We start from the raw sequence: 14,778 nt of genomic DNA on the forward strand, positions 1-14,778 counted from the left end.
TGGGATCCAAACCAGCAAACCTGCCATCTCAAGGCCTGGCCTGCTGGGAAGATCATACAAATTCAGATCATTCGAAGTCCAAAATGTGAAACTGACATTTCTTAATATTTGTCAGGCTTTTTGTGCCTTTATTTGTGTGAGGACAGTTGAGAGAGACAGGAAGCAAGTGGGGAGAGAGAGAGAGACGGGGGAAGGTCGGCAAAGGACCCAGGCCGGAAGTAGTTATCGATTTACCCTGGTTAAACAAATGCCACATATCACCAGAGTTGTATATTGTAGAGGTAAAAGTACTTTTACAAATTTAATTACAACACTAGTAGTAGCATGATATTACAAAGTGGAAACCATGTAATATCATACCACTAGTGTTGTAATTACATCTGTAAGAGTAGGCCTATTTCTACTTCTACTTTATACAACTCTGCATATCACAGATGGAACTGATAGACTTTTATGATCCAATCAAGGGGGAGAGAGAGAGAGAGAGAGAGAGAGAGAGAGAGAGAGAGAGAGACTGAGAGACTGAGAGTGAGAAAGCAAGAAAGCGAGTGAGAGAGAGAGAGCAATAGATCTTAAAACGCACAAGTGCACCTGTGTGTGTCCCATCATTTATGAACTGCTCCAACAAGACTGTCCAGGTGAGAGGGAGAGAGAGAGTGAGTGAGGGAGCTGAAGGGAGGGAGGTGGCACCTGTTCCCTGTTACCTCACCTGCCCAGACTAAATACGGCCAAGAGGAGTGGGAGAAGGAGGGAGGGGGAGGAGGGATGGAAGAAAGGGAGGGAGGGCAACTCAGGTGGGCGGCACAGCCCAGCAGCAGAGGTGTGAGAGCCCTTTCCCTCAGCTAAGGAGAGAAACACACATTCACACACAGTGGTCACACACTCACACACAACACAGCAGGGACAGACACAGGCAGACTAGTGCCAGTGGTGCTAGAGCAAGTAGGCTGGCCTCGGGAAAGGGCACCTTTTTATTCCTTTATCCCTCCTTTCCTCCTTGTGAAACATGGCCGGTGTGAGCAGAGCCAGAGGACTGCTGTGGCGCCTCACCTGGGCCCTGGTGCTCTCTCTGCTGCTTCAGGGGCCCCTCTGTCTGGCCAACGAGGAGCACCATGACGCATCATCCACCACCACGGACACCGGAGGAGGGGAACATGGCACCAGTGGCGGCGGGGACAGCCATGGGGACAGCCATGGGGACGAGCACGGGGACGGGCACGCGGTGGCGAACATCACCACCCTGCCCATCGTGACTTGGAAGTGGCATCACGTGGAGACGCCGTACCTGGTGACCCTCTGGATTCTGGTCTGCTGGCTCTGCAAACTGGGTAAGGAGAACACAAGGAAAAATACTGTATAGTACTGTTTATACTGTAGGTCCACATGCGACACTATTCCATGCTTCTGCAGACAAAGTTTACTTTCAAAACGTTTGTATGCTATGATTGTCCTCTATTGTGAGTCGTTTTTGGTGTTAAATGTCATGTAATGTCATGGGTTTAGAGAGTTGGTTAGTCTGCTGGCTCTGCAAACTGGGTAAGGAGAACACAAGTTCAACAAAGACGCTTTTGCACACCTCTGTAGTTGGGCAGGTGCGTAGGATATTATCCCAGTGGGGTTGTCATTTGAGGGTAAAGAAATCCCACACACTGTCCATTCCACCATCAAACTTTAATACAACGTTTCGGTCATCCGACCTTTTTCACGTAAAGTAGAATGACCAAACGTTGTATTAAAGTTTGTTGGTGGAATGGACAGTGTGCGGGATTTCTTTACACTTGAATAAGAAGAACACAAGGAAAATATACTGTAGGTCCACATGCGACAGTATTCCATGCTCCTGCAGAAAAAGGTTACTTTCAAAACGTTTCGGACGCTCAGTCCTTCATCACAGTGCGCTGTCGAAACGTTGGCCTTCGTCTGGGAGCATCGAACAGTGTTTTGCGGACCTATAGTTTCCTTAGCGTGCGTTCTCGGACTTCCATCAGTCATTTAGTAGGGAATGCAGAGGTGGATGTGTTGAATGAAGACGTACTGAAAAGGACATAATTATAGCATACATCACTTACACTTTGTATCTGCAAGTGATGTATGCTATGATTGTCCTCTATTGTGAGTCGCTTTTGGTGTCAAATGTCATGTAATGTCATGGGTCTAGTGAGTTGGTTAGTCTGCTGGCTTTGCAAACTGGGTAAGAGGAACACAAGCCATCAGTCAGTCATTGGTGGTAGAAACATTGTTTTTGCTCCAACCAATTCATGAATTAGCTGATCCTAATGAGCACATCCTTTAAGTCAGGTTGAGGAGATAATTTGTGAAATCACCTGTGTAGAGTGCAAAGGCAGAAGGATAACCTAAGCAGGACTTTTAGAAGCTGTTAACATGTAGGCCTATATGGATATTTTTGAAAACGCATTGGTTTCGGCCTCTTGTTTACACGTAAACAGAGTTTTAGAATGCATTTCAAAACACTGGTTTTACAAATATCCCATTTAGGGGGCTAAGACACACCTGTCACAATGGATTTTTAATTGTTTTACCCCATGTCATGTTCACACCCACACGGATAAAAACATATCCACATTTAAAAATATGCACATACGTGTAACCTTACGTTGACAGTTATATATTTCACACTGAATGTAGTTTACTGAGTTAGTCAGTACAGAACAGTCATGATCAAAATTGATTCATTAGTTACAACAGGGTCACGTATTCCAAATGACCTGGTTTTACTTGTCCAATTCAGCCAATTATTGGGTCATTATTCAACCAATCACCTGGCAGAACCAATTCTTTTGAAATACATGGCACTGGATTGTAATTAATGCTCATCGCTAGGGAATACAGTGGCGGGGCATTTAAATGGATTTGGGTACAATATTGTCGCTCAGTGTTGAACTGTACTCAATGGAAGTGGACAAGACATGCAGTGCTGACATACCGTAATAGTGAAAGCCATAGTGAGGAATATTCAGAGGAACTGGGTAGGGTGACAGTGCTCAGTCACACAGTAGTGAATGCAATGATGGGGCTACTTGGTGGAATTGTGTCAGGTGGAGGTTGCTACTGTTTTGAATTCGATATGCAGTTGTGTCAGTGCCCTCCTTCAAAATAGTTAGGCTATATGTGTAGTAGTACCGCACACCCCCATGCTCCAGATATTGTGCTGTCATAAGTAGGCCTTCTGTAAATTTGACTTGTTTAAGACAAGAGGTGCCATTTCTAGATAGAGATAGACTAAATCGAACAGCTGTCTCATAATTATTCCATACATAAACAGACCACTGTTGTCTGATGGCAGTCATCATCAGTTGGAGGTGGAGTAGTGTGTCAACCAATACCGTCAACCAATAGGCCTACAGTATGTTGAATCAAGACACATACAAGCGTAGGGGCAGATGGGCCTGTCGTTCACTATAGCAAGGATATTTAAAAGGCTAAAAAAACACCCCAGATGTTAATCAGACTTTCAATTTAACATAATTGAAGTGTCTTACCAACGGAAAATAGGCTATCGCAACCACACACGAACACACGCATGCATGCATGCATGCACATAAGTTATTATGAAAACAGTTAACATACTTCCTCATTGCTTACTATCTGAACCAAAGTCATACCATATTTACTGATAACAGTCTCCTTGGTCTTGGGTGTCACTCAGCTTGAAAGCTGAGTTTTTACACTGAAATAACGACTACAATTTTAAAAGTATTTTCAGTAGACTACACATGCACAGAAAACCTTAGCAAGGCTGCATGTCAGGCTGCAATTTTCAGCTGGCAATCCACAAGAAGGTCTTCACATGTCTTCACATGAGAGCTTCCCTGCATAACATAACTAAATCCACTCACCTCTAATCATGGGTACTAACCTGCACTCAGTGGTGTAGTCTACGTAGAACGTGGGTATACGGAGTATACCCACTTCTAAATTTCAGGGATTTCAGTATACCCATCCATTATTTTGAATGGCACACATATATACAGTATACCCACTTCAAAAAAATGCTCCAATATACAGTATACCCACCATAAAAAATAGACTACACTACTGCCTGCACTACATTTCATAGGTCCTCCAATATTTTCTGCTCTCTATCTGTTCTACATTACTTAGGCTACTGTTGTACTCTGTACTGACCCATTACTCTGTACTTGATTGGATGTCCTCCTTGTGAGTGTCTTTGGTCAAAAGTGTCTGATAAAGTTAATGTAATAATGATATTTTAAAAAATGGATTGCATTAAAAAAAACTTCCCCTCTCCACTGTAATATTGAAGTGCTCATGGGTGACACAAGCGTGACATGGACGGTGGAGATTGACTCATCAACACAATAGTAGCTGCAGTATAATTGTGTGTCTGATGTGATGATGATTAAGCAATAGTGTTGCGTAATTACCATGGGAAACATTTAGCTGAAAGAGGGTTTCAATATAACTAAAATGCGTAGTGTGACAGTTGATGTTGGCCATTGTCAGTGGTGCAAGGGGAAAACTGACAGGAACCTGTCCTTCAAGGGAGATTACACTGACACTTGGATATGTGAGAAGTCAGAGAGTAAGGAAAGTGAGTGTGAGTGATTTATGCAACATAATGTGTGATGTTCACCATATGTGATTATCAGTGCAGGGGAGTCATGGGGGAACGTTGCAAGACTGATAATCCAGGGGACCAGATCTGCCCTGCACAGGCAAAGTGCATTACCGTATTGGCCCGAATATAAGACGTGGTTTTTGTTCTAAAAATAGTACTCTAAAAAGGGGGGTCGTCTTATTTCCGCGCGCTAGAGAAAAAAGTTAAAAAAAAAAATTAAAATAAATAAATAAATAAACTTAACCTGAATTCGGCCATTAGCCTATGCTTCACAACAATGCCACAAAACTCAATAATGGATGGGTTAAGAGATTGTTTTGTCCATATCAAATTTGCAGATGCTTGTTTCGTTATGACAGTTGCACCGCACGTCTATCAACTGTCAATGTCAACGCGATGCGGACGACAGTGCAAGGGGGAAAACACAAGTCAATCGCGGCTTGTTGCTCTGCTTTTATTTGTGTTTGGTTTTACAGTCTCATCAGGAAAGGTTTGGTCGTTCTCTCTGGTCAGCCGATAACGCCACTAGAACTAACGAAATGAAGGGTGATTTGACGAACAACCTGTAGGCTAATGTTGCCTTCACCAGCTCGGGACCTCTCGAGACAGCTGACGAGACTGCTCACATGACAATCGAGTTCTGGAGTTTGGCGCATGAACGCCACTGATCCCGGAACAATCGGGATTCATGCGTGTTTTGTTTTGGTTCTCTTTTCTTTTTTTCACCTCACCTTGAGCCTCCACACCCACGACATATAATTTTAGCTGAAGTAAGCTAAATTAAACAGCCAGAGACCAGCATTACTGACATATGTGCATCTGCAATTGAATGACATTGACTGGTGTTGTTGATAGTGATTACAAGATGATATTTTAGCATTTATGATACTGTTTACATGTCAGTTGCATGCATGGGCGCCATGTTGATGATGCGTGTGTCGTCACACAAAACACAAGCTCAGGAACTCGTTCTTCTATACTTCCGCCAGAGATCAACCTCGATAATTATCGATCTGACATTGCGTCACCAAATGTTCACTCCCACTTTCCCGAGGTTTTAGGTCGGCTTTCTGGGGATTCTCGATTTTTTGAACGAGCCATAAGTTTGGGATGCTGTCATAAGCCAATCAATGGTCATCTGTGTGCGCGACAAAGCGGCACCTTTGAGTCACCTTTGACAAGCGGTGCCTTTTGACGATATGCCTCGCAACGATGCAACAACACAGAATAATGGTTAGGGCAAGAGATTGTCTTGTTCATATAAAATCACTAGGAGTTTTACCCTTGGTACGAAATTAATATCAATCGGACTTTTAATGTCAACGTGGTCCTGATACGCGGCGCATGGGTTTCAAGTAATGCGCCAATCTGCCTTTGGTCACGTTCGGTGTCTACAGTCCAACCAACGGAAAACTTTGGATGCATAAAATGAACGGCGATTTGGCGAGACGGCTGCTGGTTAGATATTGCTGTCAACAAGCAATTCGCAAAATCTGTGCATTGCACAATAGATGGCCTATCTCTACTGGACTGGTTTCCTGGCTGGCGCAGACTCTGAGTGTAGGCTATGTTGCGTCGCACTTTACAGGCGGGCCCAGACGGCTGTAGCCTGTTACGGTGCCTATTGGCGTTAGACAGGTGAAGTGAGTAAAGAAAGGAAAAGGATATGAGTAGCCATCTGTAACGGAGGCTAACTAACACAGAGTTGGCGTGGAACGTTGGTAAACCTCCCTCCGATAGCTTCATACAGTCTCGTGCCGTTGGGCCGAGAGACTAGTCTCTTGGCCCAGCGGTATCGTACTGTGTCTCCCATTGCCGGACCGTTGTAGTTGACGAGGTCGCACGTTCGATCCCCGAGGGGGGTGAACAGGTGCAAGATGACCTCCGTCACAGTGGTGCCGTGACCCGGGATGGGAGTGAGGTTTAAGGGGGAGAGTGTAACGGAGGCTAACTAGCAGAGTTGGCATGGAACGTTGGTAAACCTCACTCAGACAGCTTCAAACAGTCTTGTGCCGTTGGGCTGAGAGACTAGTCTCTTGGCCCATCGGTATCGTACTGTGTCTCCCATTGCCGGACCGTTGTAGTTGACGAGGTCGCACGTTCGATCCCCGAGGGGGGTGAACAGGTGCAAGATGACCTCCGTCACACATCTGTGGTCTTATATCATGGAAATTTCATGAAAATTATATTGTGAAATTTGTTCTTTGTAAAAAGCCTCAGGTTTTCCAACAAATTAAAAACTGCATTTTGAGAAAAGTTTCAAATGTGAAACAAAATTAAGTCTTCAAAAAACTTTTTTCCCCAAAACATGAGCCTGAAAATGGGGGGTCGTCTTATAATCAGGATCGTCTTATATTCGGGCTAATACGGTAATTACACCAACATTGAAACTGAGCAAATCACTTTCAAAGTATTGGTATTAGATTGGATATTGTTGGTTATTGCTTTAGTATCTGACATAACAATATCCCTAAACTGGGACACATTTGGACCACAAGGCTTTGTCAGAAGATAAAAGGCAGAGTATCATTTATTAATCTCGAGGGAGTTAAGGTGTGACAATGAAAACTAAATATGCCACTGCACTTTGCCTTTGTACGGAAGATACAGTATATAGATAGAAGGGGGGGGGGCACACCAACTGTTTTAGTGGAGGATCCATATCTGAAGTCTGTGCTGTACTTATGGCATTTAGTTATGGTAGTTATGACTTTTTAAAGATATTTTTTGGTCTTTTATGACTTTATTTTTACTATAGGACAGTGAGAGAGTGACAAGAAACGAATGGGGAAAGAGAGATGGGAAAAAATCGGCAAACGACCCGGGTTGGAATCGAACCCGGGGTCGACGCGGTGTAGCAGCCCAGTGCCCTACAAGTTCTGACTTATATAGAGGTCACTTAACCAAGCAAAAGGGAAAGAAATCTGGTGCCACACGGATGTCTATTTTCTGTAATTTATTCTTTAGTGCAGTGAGACTCTCTGATGAAGACGCATGTCGAAACGTTAGTCTCACTGCACTAAAAAATAAATTACAGAAAATAGACATCCGTGTGGCACCAGATTTCTTTCCCTTTTTGCTTATGTTTTAGTCCTGCTCTGGTTGCACCGGATTGTTAATTTAGAAACGCGGAGTGCGTATCTCCTTTGTTTTATAAGTCACTTAACCAAGATCAGGCCTGGAAGCTGTGGCAAAGCACCAAGCATTCATCCGATACAGAGTTACGATACGATACGATATGATACGATACCATTAGACTTTATTGTCAGTTTTCACAGAAATTCATTTTGCGTCCCTGAGCAACACTCGCTTAAGACAGGACATACACATAACATCACATGACAAGACTATTGCACAACTGAAAAAAAACAGAGGACACAGGCCTACATACAGACATGCATGCATACATACATTACATACAACCCACATAACTTGAAGATCCTACCAACATGGAGTGATAACTCTATGCAGTCTTATGACTGGTATCCTAAACATCCAGCCCCACCAAACGCTCTCCAGTTCCTGTATAGCCACGTGCCCTTCCCACAGTAAAGGTGAGAGAGTAGGCTAAAGCTGCTTCATATCCCAGAGGCGGTCAACCTTAATAAGAGTTAATAGTTAATAGTTTCTCGCACCACCTCAGACAGCATCAATCAAAAACCCAAATGTCAAATCTGTCAAATATGACTCATTCAAAGTACATTAACGACACCATTGCTATGCATTGCCGTTACTGTGAGTTGAAGTGTGACCGGTGGTTTGTGCATGCTTGGTTGCGTTTACGCACACGCGTACGTACATACAGTATGTGTACACACACACGCACACGGACACGCGCACGGACACGCGCACGGACACGCGCACGTGCACACGCGCGCGCACACACACACTCACACACACACACACACACATCTTCACCTTAATATCTTTGTGGGGCCCTCCCAGTGACTTCCATTTCAAACAAAAGCTAAAAAATGCTAAATTGTGCCCAAACCAAAACAATCCCTAACCTTGTTTCCTTCTGTCAGTGAGCAAATGTTACACTTTACACTTCTACTTTAACCAGTAACAACAACACTACCCCAGCAAAAGGGGTCAAAGGGGCCTTGGATTTGGGCCCCACATGGAGCGAGGGCCCCATCTTGTTGGTGTGCTCCAATAGTAGTGGCCCCACACAGGCAGATTGGTGTGAACGCACGCACGCACACACACACACACACACACACACACACACACACACACGCACACGCACACGCACACGCACACCCACACCCACACGCACACGCACACGCACACGCACACCCACATGCACACACACACACACACACACACACAGACGCACACACACACACACGGTTCCGGCGTAAGGGGTCTGAATCAGCAGGACACAACCACCTCCGTCCATCACCACCCACGGGCGGAAAAGGTGTGAAAAGGATGCAATATAGCGGGTTAATGTGGAGCTACATTAAGCATTTTAGTTTCAGGCCCGCTGTTCCCTGAAGGACATCACGTGTGGCTAGCTTTAGTTTCGGTGACTCCTGTGTGGTTGACTACAGTGTTCTATAGCCTGCAGGGCAGCTGACAGCCTTGGCTATAGGCCCAGGACAACATCATCTGGAAGGGCACCCCATCAATCCCCCACCCCAAAACCCAATCCCTGCATTTTTAAAAAATATATATTTTTTGTGGGCTTTTTATTGCCTTTATTTGACAGGATAGTGAAGGTAGTGGCAAGAGAGTGGGCAGAGAGAGATGGGGAAGGGTCGGCAGAGGACCCAGGCCTGGAGTCGAACCCGGGTCAGCCGCATAGCAAACGAGTGTCCTACGGCAGGGGCGTAGGCAGAAATAATAAAACAGGTGGGCCCAGAAAAAAATCGGATGGGCCCAACCTGAAAGCGTGTAGGTAGATATTATAAAACCGCGCTCAAAAATGATACTTTGAAATTGAAATCATAGAAATCACAGAAGATGAACCAGACTTTTGACAAAATGATTAATTATCGCTCAGTGCTATGCCATTAATTATAGTTCAATGAGGGAAAAGTTGACTGTCAAGTGTGAATGGGGAGGGCCTGGATGTCAAGTGGGCGGGCCCAGTCCCAACCAGGCCCACCCTTGGCTACGCCTATGCCCTACGGTAGGGCTCCTCTCCCTGCATTTTATGTAGAGTCTGAGCAGACGGTTTATATTCCCCCCTGTTTGGCGAGCGGGCCGATTAGGAGACGTCATGATGACAGCAGCTGTCTATCTCACCAGACTGGCTGAAGTTGAGGAATGTAGAAACTGAATGAAGGGAAAAGGAAATTAGAGCAAAGGGATGTTAGAAGAATAGAAACATTAAATTACCCAAACATGGCCGTTGAGTTGACTTCAATGTATTTTAGTGCCATTGCTTCTGTGAAACTCAGGCAGCTACGCCGGCACAATAAGGTGTGCTTTGGCTCACACTGTTGCTGTGAGAAGTAATAAAGCATAAATCAAAGAAATGTACGACTTCAGGAATCAATGTCAAGTGCTAACAACATGTATAGGCCTATATAATATGAGAGACGTTGTTGTAAAATATTAATTAAAGAGATGTCAGACACACAAAGTCCCACTAAAACCATCCACCACTCAAACTTGCAGAAGAATGAGTGCCAACACTGTGTGTCTATGACGGATCTGGCAATAGCATCAAGAGGTCCATTGTGCCTGAAGCTTTTCACACACTGAGCTCTCGGCCGTCTCAAGCAACCTGTTGATCAGGTGCCGCAGCGTGCATCTCGTCAGGATAACAATCAGGAGTCTATAACGACACTCTTTCACGGTGACCAAGCAGGAGTCTATATAACGCACTCTCTCATGGTGACTAACGGGCCCCGGAGCTCCCCAACAATTAGACAATGCCTCTTATTGCGCCATAAAGTTACATCATTGGTAATTTCCAGTGTGTTTTAGAGTGTGCTGCATTTGCGTTTGCTTCATTTGCATTGTTTTTGAATTCCTTTGTTTTGCTTCTTACAGACAATAGTCTCGTAAAAGAGCTGATCCATGTATATGATGAAGCCTCTAGAAATGTTATTTAGAGCTCAATGACACCTCTCAACATTAAGGTTTCTTCAATTCTGATCACAAGGACCTAAAGGTGCACTGTGATATTTCCAGAATTCATGCTGCCCATTCTCAAATGTTACCTTTTTCATGAATACTTACCACCACCATAAAATTCTAAGTATTCATTATGACTGGGAAAATTGCACTTTTCATACATGAAAAGGGGATCTCCTCCATTGCCCGCCATTTTGAATTTCCAGAAATAGACATTTTTAGCCGCAAAACTTAGTAAATATTCATGAAAAATATCAAATTTGATATTGATATAGTTTCAATGATCAGCATAGTTGCAATACCTACTCTGGCCACCCTTGTTCTCATAGCCCCACAATGCACACTGTTCCACCAGTCGAACGCTGTAATTGTCGTTGACAAGTTCTTACTAACACAGTAAGGGCTACACTACTATGACATTACACAGTGTCTTAATGCATTATGACTTCGTCCTTGCCATTCTGGTAACAGCCAGTTCACAACAGGGACCATTAAGTCCCATTTGTGACCTGTGGCATGCCATATCAGCAGGGTAGGTTCTAGGGCCAGATTACTCTGGTGGTGATTTACCCTAGGCACCCTGCAGTGAGGGAATACACAATCATTTCAGAATGCTTGGGGTGTCTAAAATTGGGACAAATTTCTCTCAATACAAACAGAATGGCTTAACGGTTGCTGATAAGATCTACATTAATCTTCACATTACAAAAAACTGAACACACATCTCCTGAGGAATCTTACAAAAAGTAAACTGAACAAGAGTTGTGTGTTATTTTAACACCAACCCACTAATAAGTCTTCTGAGGGTAAAGACAGATAGTTGGCCTATTTTGAGAGAGACAGTCTCTCACTCATCCACTAGGAGAAAAACTTTTAACAGGCATTGTGAAACAATCAAGTGAATCATTAAATAGGGAATCATCCGCAGGGTCCAAGTGTGCCAGCGAGCATCTGTTGAATGATTCCTGCGGCTTGGTTAAACATGTGTAATCATGGCCAAGCAGAAGCGTGCCTGTGAATGTACCATGCCTGTTCAAAGGGTTTTCTGTCATTGTCCCTCAATGGTGGAATAAGCTACCAGCTGAGCAGGGTCATCCCTCTCAACCTTCAAGAGGCTGTTGAGGACTCATCTCTTCCGAGAGAGCTTCCCTGCATAACATAACTAACTCAACTCACCTCTAATCATGGGTACTGACCTGCACTACATTCCACAGGTCCTCCACTATTTTTCTACTCTCTATCTGTTCTACATTACTGGTAGGCTGCTGTACTCTGTTCTGACCCCTCACTCTGTACTTGCTTGAATGTCCTCCTTGTAAGTCGCTTTGGTCAAAAGTGTCTGCTAAATGTAGGAACTGTAGCCCTGCACTGCACACCGTTTCACCAGTGGAGCGCTGCGATAGTCACTGAAAGAACTTTACTAACATAGTACTACACCAGTACAACAGTGCACAGGGCCTTTAGTAATACATAACGAACAACCTGACCATTGGCATTCTGATTACACACAGGTAATTTATAACAGGGGCCGTGTCTTACAAGGTTAACATCCATATGCATCTTGAACTCTGTAAACCAAACCAGTGTCCATGTTATTGTTAGCCCAGTGCTAACATCATGTGTTAATTTCAGTGGTAACCAAATTAAAAGTAGAGGTAAAAAAAGAAAACCTGCCATAGTTTCCTTTGAACACAATTAACTTCACTGAATAACTTGTCTACAGTTTCTATAGTTGTAGTTTCAATGTGATTCGGTGATGGTTGGATCAAATTTTTTGGGGGTTATTTTTAGGCTTTTAGATTTTTTTTTTCGGTAACAACACCATCTAGCCACCTTATTCGGTACAATGGAATAACTGCTGTAACCGCAATGTAATACCATGTGTTAGTCTTGTACTTATAAACCATACATTTATTTCTACTTTAAAAAAAAAAAACTTTGTCCGGACACTGATTCAGCCACACAGTCCACTAGCCAGGCCATGCCTTCTGATGCAACACCTTGTGTTGCTACCAGTTATGCCTGTCACGATAACAAATTTTGCTGGACAATAAATTGGCTAAGAAATTATTGCGGTAAACGATAATATTGTGTTCTCGGTCATTTAAAAAAAATGACAATGGGATAGAAATGTGAATACACCCTTTCTAATTTTGAAAGCATCGCAGCAGTGGGTGCTAGATAGAGCGGTAGATGGTAGATAGAGAGCTAGACAAGGCAGACAGACTGAAAATTAAAAGTACACCAATGTTTAAGCATAATTGTGCTGAGTGAAATGTGCCTATCGATATTCAGTCTAAAAGAGAGTGAGGAAAACAAAGAAGCATGCAATAATTTATTGTGGCAAAAAAGTTATCATGCTTGTAAAAACGTATTGTACGATATATTGACTTATTGAATATTGTGACAGCCCTACTTCCAGTCAAACTCTGCTTATCATCCACTCAGCAGTGTGGCTGTGTATAATCTGTCCTTGTAAAAAATGGCCCAGGAATACCCTCTCATGGGTTTATCACCTCAACTCTCTATGAGCAATGATTGGAACACTCATTCCAAATCGTCTCTGCACTACAAACACAATCTTGACCTCCACTACTACGTCTGCAGGAAATGTAGCCTATATCAGATTGCTTCGGTTGTGGGAGCACGAAGAGGAAATGTGAAGAAAATAAAATAAAGAGAAAAGTAAAGAAAATAATAGACAATATAAAAGAAAAGAAAAGAAAAGAACAGAACAGAACAGAACAGAACAAGACTGAAGGACGCAGGGGAGTGAAGTAATTTGTCCCAACCTGTGACGAGGTATTTAAAAGTGGCTGACCTTGCGTCTTTGGACACCTCTGCCCTCAATGCATCAGTGCCTCCACCTGACCACACAGCAAAAGAGGAAATGTAATGGGGAGAGAGAGGGGGGAGAGAGAGGGAGAGAGAGAGAGAGAGAGAGAGAGAGAGAGAGAGAGAGAGAGAGAGAGAGAGAGAATACAAAAGTTAGAGAGAGAAAGAAAGAGGGAAAGAGAAATAGAGGAGGGGGCACAGGAGGGAGAGGGAAAGCAGAGGAGGGAGGAGGGCTGTGTGCTTGGTTGAGATTATCAGGGACATTGTTAGAACATCTTGCTCAGCCACTTATAGGGATCTCTGTCTGGAGCGACTTTTTCCACTGCACCCTTGTGTTTCACCCAAGGCAACCCGACATCAGTCTGGAGGACTACAGAAGATTCTCACCTTGTCTGGACTGGAGGGATGGCCACAATGGTTTAACAGCTGCAGAACTGGAACTGAGTTTTTTGGAACTGCGTATTATTGTTGGTACTGCAATTGCATGTCACTCTTCGCACTACACGCTGAGTGTGTTGGATCACATACTGCTGAAGACATCAAGCAGCCTTCGCCTAAAGACTTCTGCTTGACAAGTGGAATCATTTCATTTTACAGAGGGCTGAAGACATCTAGAGGGAAGACCCTCATTTTACTTCTCTTCTGGAAATCACTATGCATTTTTCTCAAACCTACCTATTGGCGGCGCTGTTGCTCCCCTCTGTAATACACACAATGCCAACACACACGGAGAGCACTGAGGGCATTTTGGGGGCATCCAGTGACCGCTTGGTACACAAGACCACACTCAATGTGGGATCTGGGTCCCGCTTGGAAAATGATTCCCATGTGCTCACAGTATCGTCTGCACATGCTCAAAACCAATCTGGGCGCCATCGCAGCATGGGTGAGCACCACCATAAGGATGACCACCCCAAGAACCTAACTACGATCCCCCTAGTCTCCTTCAGGTGGGACCATGTGCAGGAACCTTATGTGGTGGCGCTGTGGATATTCGTGGCAGCCATGGCAAAGTTGGGTGGGTATATGGCTTAATTTGGGCAATATCTGAGCAGCCGAAGTGTAAGACAGACTGAGAACAATGCCTAAGAATTCCTGCTATGCACTGAAATGGCCTATTGAGTGAGCTGTCAGGCGTTATAAAGTAATTCCTCTTGACCATTGCTTTGCCTTTGCTTCGTACTGACACCAAGGATTGTGTGAGCCACAACTGTGATGAAACTGTGTCTGATCTCTTGCAGTGCAGTCAC

The 14,778-nt window shown here is 44.0% G+C and overlaps 1 protein-coding gene across 1 annotated transcript in view; it reads left to right on the top strand.

Annotated features, from left to right (window-relative positions):
* Nucleotides 1-1,006: 1,006 nt before the first annotated feature.
* Nucleotides 1,007-14,778, top strand: part of LOC134436014 (sodium/hydrogen exchanger 3-like) — a 32,936-nt gene continuing 19,164 nt past the window's right edge. The window contains exon 1 of the mRNA XM_063185044.1: nucleotides 1,007-1,328. Within this exon, the coding sequence (XP_063041114.1) occupies nucleotides 1,007-1,328 (322 nt within the window). The remainder of the gene's footprint in view (nucleotides 1,329-14,778) is intronic.

The sequence above is a fragment of the Engraulis encrasicolus genome, chromosome 20, assembly GCF_034702125.1.
Source record: "Engraulis encrasicolus isolate BLACKSEA-1 chromosome 20, IST_EnEncr_1.0, whole genome shotgun sequence".
Lineage (NCBI taxonomy): Eukaryota > Metazoa > Chordata > Actinopteri > Clupeiformes > Engraulidae > Engraulis > Engraulis encrasicolus.